Source organism: Cygnus olor, chromosome 2, assembly GCF_009769625.2.
Source record: "Cygnus olor isolate bCygOlo1 chromosome 2, bCygOlo1.pri.v2, whole genome shotgun sequence".
Taxonomy (NCBI): Eukaryota; Metazoa; Chordata; class Aves; order Anseriformes; family Anatidae; genus Cygnus; species Cygnus olor.
Window position 1 is genome coordinate 91,276,881 of NC_049170.1, and position 15,689 is coordinate 91,292,569.

General features: G+C 36.2%; 1 protein-coding gene across 1 annotated transcript in view; it reads right to left on the bottom strand.

The window, feature by feature from the left end:
* The window catches only part of TMEM245 (transmembrane protein 245), a 90,574-nt gene that overhangs the window by 45,358 nt on the left and 29,527 nt on the right, over positions 1–15,689 (bottom strand). The window contains exons 8-12 of the mRNA XM_040547763.1: positions 10,864–10,968; positions 9,560–9,642; positions 7,429–7,519; positions 6,563–6,661; positions 2,886–3,017 (exon numbers count right to left, since the gene is read on the bottom strand). Coding sequence (XP_040403697.1) covers positions 2,886–3,017; positions 6,563–6,661; positions 7,429–7,519; positions 9,560–9,642; positions 10,864–10,968 — 510 coding nt within the window. The remainder of the gene's footprint in view (positions 1–2,885; positions 3,018–6,562; positions 6,662–7,428; positions 7,520–9,559; positions 9,643–10,863; positions 10,969–15,689) is intronic.

Consider the following 15,689-nt stretch of genomic DNA (forward strand, 5'->3'; position numbering starts at 1 on the left):
AACTACATTAAACTAGAGCTAAATATGACTGCTCTAATGAACAGCATGTTTTGAGGGGGGTACAGTGCTTTACCTGATACTCATAGTTAAACTCCTGAATTGATGCGTACTGTTACAAATGAAGTAAATGCCAGCAATTCCCCAGCATAGCTATACCAGCTATTTAATTATACGCTTTCAACACTAATATGAAAGTTTCTTCCATTATGGGAAAAGCCCGAAGAGAGACATTTCCATTTGTCTTTTTTAACATTTTTAACAGATGCTCCTTCTCCTACTAAAGAGGATGAACACTTGCTACGATTTCTATGAATGGGAAAGAGCTTATCTGCTTCTAATTGCAATATATATATAACACTGTCAAAGAGTTGTATTTTCAGAGAATACATAGTGATCTGAACTATTTTGAAATATTTCTGAAAGCCAAGGGGCTAACACAACTTATTCTGTGGCAAACTCTAACCATAATCTATGCATAGGTATTTATTATACACAAGTATTATAATCACTGTTTATTCTTTTCCAGAGATTGAGGAAGTCTCACTATAGCTACGTATTCACACACCACTTCTTTACAGTTCTCTCTTTAACTGTTCTGTGTTTAAAAACACTGTCAAAGCAGTTTTTGGAATCTACCTTTTCTTGCTATATGCTTATGAATTGCAGGTTAGCATTGATTTCAAGCATCCTAAAGCAGAAGCATCCTACAGTTTCAATTGGAGCTAAGCCATTTAAACCTCCACCTCCAGTCTGTACAACACAACCAACCATCCAAAAAAGAAACAAAGCAGAAACCCACACAACACAACAAAACCCACAAAAATGTGAGCAAAAGCCCATGAAACAAAAAAATGAAAAACAAACTCCAAACCCCACCGTCCCCAAAACTACCCAAATGATTTAAAATTTTGATCCTTCCCTGTTCAGTATGCCATTCTATGGTAACTAATTGTTCTTCTTCCAAACACTAAGAAAAAGATTTTCATTCTCTGATAAAAACATAAATCCAGAATACAGTAAAGTTCCACTGTAACCTAGGATAGGTGAAGCAACCTTCTTAGAAACATCAGACTTAAGTTAGAACTATGCTCATTTTAATCATCTCTAAGCTTTAATGACCTAGCCATGAACACAAATCAGATTTTCATCGATTCTAATTTAAAACAGTGTAATATTTATGCAATAGATTGTTTATGAGACAGATAGCAAAGAAAATGCTACCCATAAGGATGTGAAATCAAGATTTAGAGTTGTATACTATGCGGACCAGTTTACAGTCTGTCATTATGGACATGAGTGTTTGGAGAAAAAGGACAGGTGTTTCCCCACAGCTGATAAGTAATGGGTTCATGGATATAAACAGGAAAGCAAGCCAACTGGTGCAATTTTTTTTTCCTGTACTTCTAAACAAGATTTTAGAAAATGTTAAGCACGCTAGCTAGATAAAAATTTTAATATTAATGTATTGCAGTCTTAGATATTTATTCTCTTTTCACTATTTCTTCCATTATTTTAGCCTATTTAGATTACTGAAGCACGCTTTTTATGGTTTCTGAGCACTGTTTAGCAATGGAGTAACGGAGACAGCTAGCACCTATCAAGTAGTTTAGTTTCTCCTCCTCTCCCTCTTGCCTATCAGCACATTCAGTATTTATTTTAAATGATACACTATGGATGTTTATAACTGAGCCCCAAGCATGCAGAGAAAGAATTAAGCAAATTTTCACTATTAACTGAAAAAGGTTCACTACAGTAAGAAGTTTGTCTCAACTTCTTCTTGACTTTTTTGTTTTTTAATGATAGAAACTGTAAAGATTTAAGCAGCAGTTGAGAGAAGACAAAGGACACATGCCCATCAGTTGAGACCAAGAGCTGCCTCAAGGCAAATAACTGCTTAAATTGCATCCACAGAAATCTTATGTTGCAAGTTAGATATAAATAATATTCCTTCAACATGGATAAACATTAACCCGAATATACTTCCAGATTACAATAGCTCAAGTCAAAGATGACCTGTATCAGGGACTGACTGTATGTTAAGTGCTTCAGATTCAACATCATTTTTTTAGACAAATGTAGTTGCTTCAGTTCTGATTGCTTTCAATGCTTTTTCTTTTTCTCCTAATGAGGTGAAAGGTCCAGTGCATTCATTCAGAGATTCACACAGTGTAAAATATTAATTTCATTCTCCATAGAACTTTCATAAAAGAGAAATAAGCTGCTTTCAACCTAATGAATAATAATTTGAGAAAAAAAATACGACTACAAAACACACACATACATACATTTATATATTACATATAAGTAATATATATATGTATATATGTGTGTGTGTGTGTATATATGTGTGTACCTCACAACCTCTTGGTCAATATATTTCTCATTTATAACCTAGACAAACGGTATTCTTTTTTTTAAAAATAAAAGCCTCCAACCCTGCACTTGCCACACATTTTACATAAAAACAAGGCTGAAGCAAACTGGTATTTGGCAAATAACAGAATTTCTAGAAGAGACAGATAAAGTAAGAACAATTCCAAACAAATGACCTCCAAGAAACAGAGGAGTAGACTACAGATTAAGAAGAATTTATCCAGCTTGAAGGTGACATAGGTGATCCTACAGCAACAATCTCACTCAGAAAGAATTCTGGCAAGCAAATATCACTGAAGATGCTGAAATCAGGAGGGCTTCCTCATCACAATTGGTTCTGTTTGTAGTATGAATATATCCTAAAGAGACTTACAAATATTACACAGGTAATTGTAAATAACACTACCAGTGTTTCCATGTACTTGCATGCCATGTCCTTAGCAGGAGTCCAAGAAGGAATTAATATCAGTTAAAACGAGAACAATTTGGTAATAAGAGTAAACAATACATACCGAAAGAAATGTTTCAATGTTATCATGAACAAATGAAGCAACATCTTGCCAGTCCAGAATATCACCAAGCCAGCTGTTCTGACGGTTTATGTGCCATTTGTGTCCTTTGTGTCTTCCAGAATGTGTTACATTCTTAAAGAAAAAGACAAAGATGCAAGAATACCAGACACGTGAATAACTTAATAAATGTGAAAGCCAAAGACAAAGATTTTCTTAATGAGTAACATGTCCAACATGCATCTAAATAGTCAGACCTGCTTTAATTGGCATCCTCAAAAATACCTAGAAGTAAGAACGCATTTCTCTGTACAACTGAAAAACTAAAAGCTGACGGAAAGCTGTAGTTAATTATCCCATGTGAGTACAGTTCTGCACATTGTACCGATTCATCTCGGTTAAACATCGGCTTCACAGCCTGAGATAACGGTATCTACCTTGCTCTTTATGAAAGCACACAAGAGGTAAGGATTTCAGTTACTGCCTACATAATTTACTGTTTGTAACATATAACTTCTTCCAGTACAGCCCACAAAGAACAATACGAGAAGCTGCCAAAACAACTAGTTTCCTCATAATTAGCGTCTGCTTTTCCATTGGCAACATTCAGTCATGCAGCAGTTAAAAACTAAACTGAAAGCATGGAGGATTTCTTATGACTATACAGGTTTGTAACTGCGACACAGCAAGAGCACAGAAAATGGTCAAACACAACAGCAATTACTTAGGTGGCTTGACCCTAATTACAAAGTTGTGTGTTCTGCAACTGAACCACACGTGACCACAATCTAATATGAGACTACTTGACTCAGTCTGGGACTGTAACAAGAGTTTCAAAGAAGGATGCCACAGTTATACAGCTAGAAAATACAAGCCAACCTGTTGATTAAAACAGATCTCATCCCAATCTTCAATTGTAAGAGACCCTCTCAAACTCTTAACTCTGATGTTTATACAAGCATCCCTCTGCTTCTGTTAGAATTTTCCAGAACTCTAACCTTATCATTCTGCATTCGAAATGACATTATCTTTTTCTGACATATATAGCAAGTATTATTCTGAGTGAAGTCCCTGCACTGATTTATATGGATCAATCTCTTGCCCCAGGCAACAAGCGATAGAACAAGAGGAAATGGCCTCAAGTTGCATCAGGGGAGGTTTTGGTTGGATGTTAGGAGAACTTTCTTCACTGAAAGAGTTGTGCGGATTGGAACAGGCTGCCCAGGGAAGTGTTTGAGTCACCATCCCTGGAGGTCTTCAAGAAACATATAAATGTGGAGCTTAGTAGCGTGGTTTAGTGGCGGACTTTTCAGTGCTAGGTTAAAGGTTGGACTAGCTGATCTTAGAGGTCTTTTCCAACCTGAACAATTCTATGATTATATTTTCTGTTTACTGCCAATTCTCCCTAGACACACTGTTACATTTTACGATGCACAATTAGCAAAGTTGTTTAACAATCCACAGCAATGCAAAGATCTCTCTTCTAAGGCTGACAGCTTATTTAGAGCAGAAAAATGCAAATAGTCAAAGATCTACCTACAATAAGCCTTTTGTATGTGTAAACTATGAGAAATCTATTTTCCGTTCATCTAGTTCTATTTTCAAAGACTATTCTAGCTATTAACCAGCAGGATTGTGTATCACTTGCAGATTTTTTTTTTTTTTTTTTTTTTACATTGTTAATGCCCACTTCAAGTTCACTGTTATTCAGCAATTACACTGCGGTAGCACCTACGGCCTTTTAAATAGAGGAGTCAAGGAAATTGTCAACTGATTCCTCTAACAAATTTACTAATCTTAAAACACAACAAAACAAAACACTTCACACCTGAATAGACTAGCAAGACTAGTTCTCCCCGAAGACGACAATTCAATTGCATTTATGCCCTCATCTTCCAAGTGATTTATGCTTCTGTCATTATTTTACTTCAATGAGTACAGAGACTCAATGGTAATTAATCTCTCACAACATCTTTGGAACCTTTTAAAATATACACCATTTGCTACCTACTGATCTTTTCAGAAAGTCGAAGTTACTGGTTGAATTAACATTTTGTTGGCAATTCCTCCTCAACTCTATAGCTGTCAAGGAAGAGCATCACCTGAGCTTGGGTTCTTCAGTCACCTACAGGCTACAGCAACACCATGTAGGCCTCAGAATGAAGTGTGATTATTATGCTCATCCAAGTGAAATGATGGGGAGCTTGAAAGCTTTACTGAGACTGTTAGATATTGTACAGATGTTTTGCATAATGGAATTTAGCTTACATCCAGTTCGCTCATTTTCAGATACTCTGAAGGACCCCACAAGGCTACTGCAATATTAAGAGGGAAATAGCCAGGTGGAAATTACCCAGGAAAGACATGCAAGTGGACATGGGCTGTGACAGAAAGGGTAAGATCAGAAACTGAACCTGAAGAAGCAGATAAACAGCTGCAGCCCAGTGTGCCAGTGCTAGCACAGGGTTTTGAGCGTGCAACAAGGAGAACAGACTTCAAAATCATATGCAGGGAGCATCAATGTGCTCCTGCAGCTCTTTCTGCCCTTTTGACTCCTGGAAAAGCTGCTTGCTACTCTGCTTTACCAGAAGAGTATCTACAAGACCACAGCCTCCTAGTTTTCTCTTAAATAACGAACTGCGGGGAAGGAATCACATAAAGCAATTCACATAGATATGACCTGTGCTGCATACTGCAGCAACAAGGTACTCCTCCAGCACATGTTCTGCTGAACCACGCAGTGCCAGGGTGCATCTGACATACAGCTTACAACAGTATTAGCTGTACAGTATCAGCTGTATCAAAAGTACACAATTTTGGGGTTGAGCATTCAACACTGACTACTCCTAAGTGCTTAAGGCCAACAAAATGTCCTGTAGATGTAACTTTTATTTCTCCTCAGCAGTTTCATATTCCCCAACAGCATCGTGTAGTCTACCACATGATCTTCATGCTTCTGACAGCATTATCTTGTCAGAAGAAACAACGAATTCCTTCCCCTACTATTTTCATCACAATACTCAAAACTCTTACTTCTTTTAATGCAAGATCTTCTTCAAACTTCAGAAGTACTTTAGAAGTGACTGCGTAAAGAAAAGTTAATAAGCTGTAACTGCAATTATTTAAATATAGGGAAGTATTTCAGGGGTATGACTTTTGGATTTTGATATTTCCATTGCACCATGGCTAATGAATTGCTTACTTTTTCCTTTACAGGCAAACAGCACTGACAGCATGAAAATGATTTAACTCTCATGAACTTTTCAAGATTCAGTGTGCAGAACCCATTTTTGGCATTCACAAAAATGCATTTAAAGTAATGTGAAAGGACAACTTCTTTCTAAAAATTTCAAATCAATAAAAGTTACAGAAATCAGGCAGAATACCAGCTTTATCCTAACCCCTCAAGATCACAAAAATTCAACAGAATGCTCTAAACTACAAAATACTAAATATAAAAGTGAACACAGTATACATTAAATTGCTAATATTGCAATTTATAATACATAATTGTATACACATAAGGACATAGTTCTGAATGTACTCAAACTGTAGCTGTAGAATGAGCTTTTTAAAAAAAATAATTTTCTGTTATTATGATCTTTACTCAGTTCTCCAAGCTTTTTACTAATCTCTCTAAGTGACAGTTTCTATAAATATGATTTAAGTAAGTTACCCACCTTCACAAACCAAGAGTGATAAAGCCTGTCCCAGAGCTCTAGCACTTGCTTTTCAATCACAGCGGTGTTGTTCACTTTTTCTCCTAAAATCTTATGGAGCTGAAACATACAGAAATCCTTTATTACAAGGGACAGAACGAAGCTGGCATCTACTGACAAACTCAAAGCTAGACGAATCACACAGAACTGTTAGTAAAGGTATGGCCCAAACCCAGATAACTGGAAAAACTGAGTATTACTATGGAATACACTCTTCAGACCAACATGGTTCATAACAAAGATTTTATCTGTAAAAAACATTCTGCCACACTAAGCTCAGGCTTCTATCTACACCGAAAAACTAATACAGTCTCTAAAATGCTTAATCCAAAATCTTACTCGAGTAAACATTCAAATTATTTGAGATGTGTGCTAGATATCAAAATGCATATGGCAAATCCTCCTGAAGAACATTAACTTAAAATTAAATAAATAACATGTCAATCTACCATGCATAGCCCACACAGAAACTAGAATACTGGCGGTAGGAAAAGAAAAAGTACATTTTCTAAAATTGGACAGCTATAACCAGATGAAAAAAATTACTCATCTTTGTTTGATGTATTTTCACTGGCAGTCTTATTAAAATGATAGACTTTTTTCAGCTGTTATAAAAAAAAATATTCCTCTGAGCACAAAGACTACTGAAACCACTCCCACCCTTCCTTCCCTCACGGACTGAGGATTAGAAAGAGTAGATCCGTTAACAAAACAGCTAACCGCATAGAAAAGGAACACTGAGAAAACCTTTTTATTTCTTTTTTCCTTTTATGAAATACACAAAACCAACACATTAACTAAAAAAGGCAGGGGAACCTTGTTCTTACCTTATGTGTAATCCACTCTCGGCCATACTGATACACATTATTAGCTGCTGAGTTGAGCGCCTTCTGAATAACCTGGGCTTCGGGGAGCCAGCTGTTTTGTTTTGTTTTAAAGAAGGAAAACAAAGTTAATTGTTACATATTTTACTCATTTCATTATACCTGAAACAATACAAATTAACATATTGAAACAACAACAAACAGCTAAGGTTAAATACTTATAAACATACTGCAACTAGACAATTTTGTTGTACATGTCAAAGAGCAGACTTTTTAACAAGCAAAGCAATCTAGGGCACGTCATTACATTTGTAATTCACTAAGGTTCCTGAAACCTTAGTTCAATTCATATCTCAATTTTTTCAAAAACAGATCCTTATTCATATTATGTTCTCATAAATTTTCCTAGCTTTCTAGCTTTCTGACTATACTATGTAAACCAATCTTTTTTAGTTGCAAAGACAACCTTCTGAATTATGAGCTGAATGCTAATTGTTAACGTTGTTTCCCTGCATAAGGAACAGGATGAAGCAATGGGTTGGAGCGCTAGTTATTTCCAAGTATCTACAAAGCTATCCACTTACACCTATCTTCAGGGATTTCTGTCACTTTCAAGTAGTGGACCCACTGAATTGACAGCATTTCAGCACTTTTGAATAGAGGGCAAACATTCCCCGCTTTGACTTTCTACAACTTGATTTAATGACTGTACTGCAGACCTTCAAAAAAAAAAAAAAGCAAACCCAAACTGCTGCGTTTGTTCACCTAACAACACAGAAGCCTTTCTGCCCATGTAACTCTTCAGGAATGTTCTCCACAGGATTTCAAAGACATTTCAGTCACTTGTCTCTAAATATAATGTAAATATCAAGCTCCGAAAGCTGACTGAAGCTTGATAGATTTGATAGGACATATATTTATTCCTACTAAAAGATATTGTAAATAAACATTTTAACAAAAATTCTGCTAATTACTCAGCTAGAACTCCAGTATTTTCATTATGTGAATATGCTTCAGACAGTCAAACTTCATTTACCTTTGTCCTACTTATTCCCATCCTATAGCAAAATGGGAAGGCCAAACAATAGAAGAGATGCCATGAAGGAATAATCAAGAGAGAACACTTTACAATGTTTATGATTAAGTATTGTTAAAATACTTTATTATAGCATTTATCAATTATATAATTTTAGTTCTGTTTTTGAAAACTTCCCTTGCTCTTAGAACACAGCATGCAGTTTCTTTTGATCCGATTAAACTGTTGTTGCTTTTGTCTAGAAGGTGCTCTCGAAAAAAAAGTCAACTTTTTTTTCCCCATGAAGTGCCTGGACTCACCTTCACTCAAGGTCTGTTTAGCTGAAGCAGAACAAAAGTAAACCTGAACAACCCTCCTTCAAAACCACACTCCTTCAGTCTTACCTATTTCCACTCTGCTGTTCATGCAATCAGTTTGCTCAGCAGGCCACCCTTTTTTTTTTTCCTCTATGTTCATTTCTTTCATAATCTTCTCCCTCCCTTAACATTTACCTTGCTTTTTTCTTTAATCATTACATATATCACATCTACAGTCTTCCCACTATATGTAATACACATCTACTCTCGATAGAAACAGCCTTTCCTAACCAATTCATACCAAACTTTTCCCATCCACCATTCTTTCCGCCCTTGAACTCTTTTTCAGTTCATTCCAGAAATATTTCTTTCAACTTCTATTCTGTCAAAGGCATTGTGCAGCCAGCTTTCTACATTGAAAAAATATTTCAGCTCGCAACTCACAATCTTTTAGAGCAATCTTTCCTATTACTTTTCTTTTCCAGGTAAAAGCAAAAGGAATATTGGCCTCCTTATTCTCGGCACCATGCACGCTTTTCTCCAAAACTGTAACTAGAGAAGTTTATACAGCTGTCCTTCTCCACCAAAGTCCAAACAGTTCTCAGATCAGATACCGTGAGTCTCTTCCAGAATGACGCATAAACACTGCTGCGGCCTGAGAGTTCAGCTTTTACATCTGCCTGCAACAGTTACTCCCATTTCTGTTCACCTTGGGGACTTTTTACGTGAAAGAAAAATGTTAACAGCACCTGGAAGCTTGTTTATCCACCCTATACTATTCGTTTAACTTCAGCATTCTTACTTTGCCCATTCTGGGTGACTGGCTACTGTCTCATTGATCAAGCTGCTTGTGACTTGAATCATGTGAACGCTCTCTTGATGTACCTAAATTAAATACAGAGAGAAGAAATGTTATGTAATGCAAACTAGAACTCTACCTATAGCCAGAGAGCTTGTGATACGTTTAAAGAATAATTCTTGCAACACAATCCATTATGAAGAATGAAGTGCCATTAACCCAGAAAAACAATCAATACAATAAACAGCACTCTATTCTGACAATTTTGGTCATGCACTCTGTAACTAGTAATGGCAAATGGAGATTTGAACCTTAGCTCATCAGTGGAAAAAAAAACTAACAATACAGCTGTGCTGTCAAAGGAAGTACTAAAATACAAAGCATAGTTTCAGATACATCTTTTAAAGTCAAGGATCAAAGAAGTATAAAAATTAATGAATGCTCAGCTCTGATATGACCAACCATACAATGAAGTGCCTCAGCAAATTCTTTCTTCAATAAGAAAGATAAAAGACTCCACATATAAATACCTTAATGCTCCTTTTATGAATGTAAGGAAGCTTTAGGCCGGAATGTTTGCACAGCTTTTAAAGCTTTCGATTTTAAGTACTTGACAATATGTAAGCCTACATTTTGGAAAAAGGAGACTAACATCAGAACCCATCTGATTTTTGTTCCATAACTGTATGCAAGCGAAACATTCAGTCTCCACTGACTATTTCCAGTATGAATTACAGCTCCAAAAAAAAAAAAGGAAAAAAAAAGGAAAAAAAAGGGGAAAGAGACATGAGTGACCTCTTCTGGTGAGAGAAGAAACAGCCACAAACCAAAAATCAATTGCAATGAACATCTCTCATGAATCTCAGCACATTTAAAATTGAAATGGAATAGCATGAGGTTATTACAGGCAATTATACAAACAAATGGACAAATACACCTTAAGCATTTTGCAAATAAGTTTTTGATGCAAGGTAAATTAAAAAGAACAAAATTCTAAGTAGCTCTGCCATTGACAAGAAAACTAACCAGATGCAAAACCAAACTGTTACTGTAATATATAAGCTAGCAATTGTATCAGCAGAATAAATTTCACATTTCAAAATCTCTCTATATTGGTTTTGTCTCTATATAAATACAAACATATATTTTTACCATTCCAACATTTTTTAATATGAGTTCAACTACAGAACATTTAATTGCTAAATATTTCAAAAAAGTTCTTTATGCTACACAATTTTGCATAAATATCAGTAACTCATTCAGTTTTTACAATGAGCTCTATGATTACATTCCTTAGAGCACTGTACCTTTGCAGTAAGGAGCAGGGCTAGCAGAAGGGTTCCTATTACTAGCAAAAATATTATGAAAATGCTGATTATTTTATCTAGCATTTTCTCCAACCACACGATCATCTGTGCAGAAAAAAAAAAGAAAAAACAAATCATGGCATATAAATCGATCTGTAATGAAAGCAATGTTAGATGCTATTTGATGGTATTGTTATTTTTATTTATAACCATGGTGCAAAAATCAGGCTCTAATAAAACAGCATTAATGCCAAAGCTCTGAGATGAACAATTAACAAGCAATGTTAGCATGATTAAAGTCATGGTATGACATGTGATTTTGCAAACAACATTTACACAGTACCACAAGACACAGCAAGCTCTTTGCAAAGCAAGCAGTAATTCAACATTTACTTAATAGACCTAACAAGACTAGCACTCATCTCAACTACAACCCTAGAATTTGTCTATTTCTTGTCCTTTACCACTGAGAAGCTTACAGACACTATTTGCATAGCAGTTAAGAAGTTTAAGAAGTTTACATGGAAGCTAACAAGGTATACCATAAAGTACAACCATGACTTTTGAATTTGAATAAGCTAGTAGCCCTCTAAATGACTACAGATATATTTCTGCAAATAACGAGATTTTTAAAGCTGCTTATCACCTTCTGAACTGAAAAGGGACTAGAGGTTTTCTAAATTATTAAAGATCAGGGCAATTATTGTGCACTAGATATTCCATCTACTTTCAGTCTTGAAAGGATTCTCAGTATTATAAACATGAATCAGCTAAATCTACTGATAGAGGGAATAGACGTATTTGTTCTTCTGTTGGTTCGTGGAAAGGCACATTCTGCACACGTGCACAAGTAACAGCGATACCACTTCAGATTAGAGATATTCTGCTGATGCCATTCAGAACAAAACTGCTCCACTACGTGACTACACAGTGCAAGCTGAGCTTTATCTCATACACCAATCGACTGTTTACCTAAAAAGTTGTGAAAGCTCATGCAAGTATGACCAAGCACATTTTTCTAGCTTCTGTGGTTCAAACACCAAGACTATTTTTATTCCACCTGGCATTACTGCAGAAAAAATAAAGCTGTAAAATTTGAGCTTTAAGAGAACTAGCTAAGGTCATCAACAATGTGCGGGAGAAAAAGATATTTTTAAGTGAGCACAAGTTAAATATTCAGTGATTAGGACGATAGCTTATCGGTTAGAGCTCTTCCAAAACTACTAAGCTTGCTGATGGTTTACATTATTTTTTTCCTCCTTACTTGCCATATCCCTACATGTAAAATTGGCCCCAAAACAGAAGTTATATCTCCTATTTGAAAAAAATAATAAGGATTTTTTTCCCTGAGCCAATCCTGAAACATCTAAACAGTTAATGTACATTAAGTTTTTTTTGTTTTGTTTTTTAACTGCAAATTTTTACAACCAACTCCTGGCTTGATCTGAATTATCACAACAATTACATTCAGCGTTTTAGAGCTGTTCAAAATACTGAAAAAAGCAAGAGGAAATAAAAATCATATTAAAAGAAACTAGTGCTGAGCTAGCAAGTTTCTGTAATAAAATCTACACGACCTGCAGAAAGGAATCTGCAAAATATTATGCCTTGGATATTTTTAACATTTCTCCCCATCGCTGAAATATTTCTGCCATCAGAAATGCCTTGTCAGTGCTGGGGGGGAGACTACCTGCCTGTAGCAATAACACAGCTTTCTGAAAAATTCTGACTAGTCTGTACCTGGGCTGTTACCTTTTTGGAAATAAGACTGAAAACAGGAGTTGCTGTGCCCTTCCAAACTTCAAATACAGCTAAGGATTAAGCAAGAGAAGCAAAAATAAAAGCCCCTGCTTTAAAGATTGGAAATAAAAACTATCCCTGAAAAACACTGGATGGCCAGGGAAGGGAAACTTTTTGACATAGGCTTAAAACTAAAGACATAAATAATTAAAGCTGCCCTTGTTATTTCTTAAAGTAAAAACTAATTGCTAATTACTTTCTAAGTTAGAGAGAAAAGAAACCCAGTAGTTAGTGTTACATATAGCACTTGAATCACCCTCACTGAGGGGCATCCAACAGAGGTAATCTCGGTGCAGCCGAGGCTGGATGCTTTAGGTGTTCCAGCATGGTAGCAACTACTAGAAGAAGACAAAGTTCCCAAAGACCAGGATGAGGACTCTCTCAACTGGAACACCACCAGCAGGGATCTCTTCTTGATGATCCTGACTGTAGGTTGCCTATACTGCCACTGAGGTGCAGCACATGCGAAGCCTGAATTACCTTTAAACTAGTTAACAAAGTAATGGCAGCGGTGATGCTGCACTAGCACAGGCAGAAACCTCAGCCACACAAGCCCACCAAGCTAAACAAATGGTATACAGAAATCAGAGGAGAGAATCTGAACTAGACTGAGTATGGTAGAAGTAAAAGCGTATGCACAACATTAGTTTAGGGCTATGTTTACTCCCTCTCTAATTTACTTGCTATCAAACCTCCCTTCCTTCCCCTGCGTTTACCCACAATACTTCCGTAGGAAGCACTCACCCTGGCACACTTGTGCTAAATAATTCACAGCTACTGACTTAGTACTGCATGTAAACAAGAAAGTTAAATCCCTGCGTGCTTGTACTTACCACCGAATCAGGTCCTCCCTTTACATCTTTTCTGTAAATCATGGACACGCACAAATACAAACATGTACTGACTAAATGCTAATCATCAGCCAGAGATCAAGTTTTAAATTCAGTTCAAAGCTTCTTCATCTAAAGGTTAGTCAACAGCAGAAAGCTGATGCTGCCACAACATCCAAAATTACGCAAAAGTAAGGAAAGCCAGGCTCCTAAGCTACAGAAGGTCACACTTGTAAAACCAAACTGAAACATTACTGAGTTGTGATAAACTGAACACAAAAAGCTATCTTTAATTGTCAAGGTTTTGGAGGGAAAGGTATAAATTTTTATATATACTTTAATTTTTAAAATTTAGCTCAAGGCAGAAAAAAGCTTTTAAGCTTAATTGCATTTTGTTAAAATGCTTCTCAATAATCTGTAAGTACTCCTTGCTCTCAACTTTCAGATAATGATACTAACCCTATTACACTGAGCTGTAATAGAAGTTCTGCTCATGCTTAGCATCCAGGAGTCATGCTATCTGAACAGGTTCCCTGTGTTATGCAGTATGATACATCATCTATGAATTATGTTTTCATGTCCTCACACTGCACAGCCATCCAAACTTTTTTTTTAATCGTTTCACCTCCTGCATTACACACACAGTGAAACATACCTGGATATCTATTCCATTTTCAGTTAAATCTACACAAAATTACAAGAACTATTTTTTAAAAAACAGTTTTACCATCTATCAGCATTTTTCCCATAATTCTTTTTAGCCATTAGACTTGTTAACATTCCCCTTTAGTTCCCTTAATATCTGATAACATCTTATTGATACCACTTGGTAAGAATGAGGGGAAGCCTGTCATCACAACACATCCCAGGACTATGCTGAAACGAACCAGATGAGTACTTAAGTTAGAAAAGCTGGAGAACAAGCTATATGAGGTCTCAAGTCTACTCACACCAATGTTCCTCCAACAGCAACAGCATTTAGTAATTCTTTCTAAAGACTCTCCATGTACGTCATGAAGAACAAACCACGCTAGCCCAATGGAACCTATTCTCGTCTTTGGGGCATATATGCCATGTTAAACATAATTATGTATTACTCTTGTTTGATAAAAAAAGGTTTCAAGCAGGAAGCAAAAAAAGCTAACATCACCAGCAGCCACAATCAACTATCACTTCAAATTCTGCTATCTCTACGTGGCATATTTTCAGTTTCTCAGTGGATTATCAGAAACTCATGCTAGTCTTCAAGAAAGTACTTCCCTTCAGAGAAGCAAAAACAAGGAAGACACAAAGGAAGCAACCTTTTAACTGAATCCACTGTTCTGTGTTACAAGTCTCCTCTTTGCTTCTGCTAGAGTATGATTTTTAAAATATAATTAAAACCAACAACAACAACAAAAAATTAACTCAAGAATTAATGGAGTATTTCATTGTTTTGTTTTTTTCATCATGATTGTAGTGCTATTGCTACTTGCTCATTGTGCACTGAAGAGTCAGCACTGCATATAACACTAACGAGCCCTCAGGATCTCTTCCTATGGAACTGTAAAGCAAAGCAGTAGTTTCCAAAGTAACTCCAAGGAACTTTAAAAAAAAAAAACTTTTAAGAAGCTATATCTACAGGTTTTTGCCCAATAATGTGAACCTCTGAACAAACAAACAGAAGTATTTTAGAGTTCAAAGCAATTACAGTGAAATCATGTTTACCAAACAAACCAATAACCAATCAAAAATTTTATGAAGGATTATGGGTGTACATACTTATTGATCATAAACCACTCACATAGCAGAAACATTTCTAAGTTGGAAAATAAAAAATGCAACCTTAAAACAACCAAGCTATATTCAAGGGCAAAAGAAAATTCAAAGTTTGCCCTTTCAGTGGACAATTACAACTGAATGATAAAGCAAGCTACTCTACCTTCTCATTCACAAACACAGAAACACTCCCAGTTATATAACCCTGAGCTGACTGATTAACTATGGAAAAAGAAAATCTAACTTGCTCCATTCATTATGGCTACTCAGCCGACGTGCTACTTCAATCAGAATCACAGAATCATCAAGGTTGGAAAAGACCTCTGAGACCATCTGGTCCAACCATCCCCCTACGACCAATGTCACCCACTAAACCATGTCCCTAAGCACCACATCCAACCTTTCCTTAAACACCCCCAGGGACGGTGACACCACCAC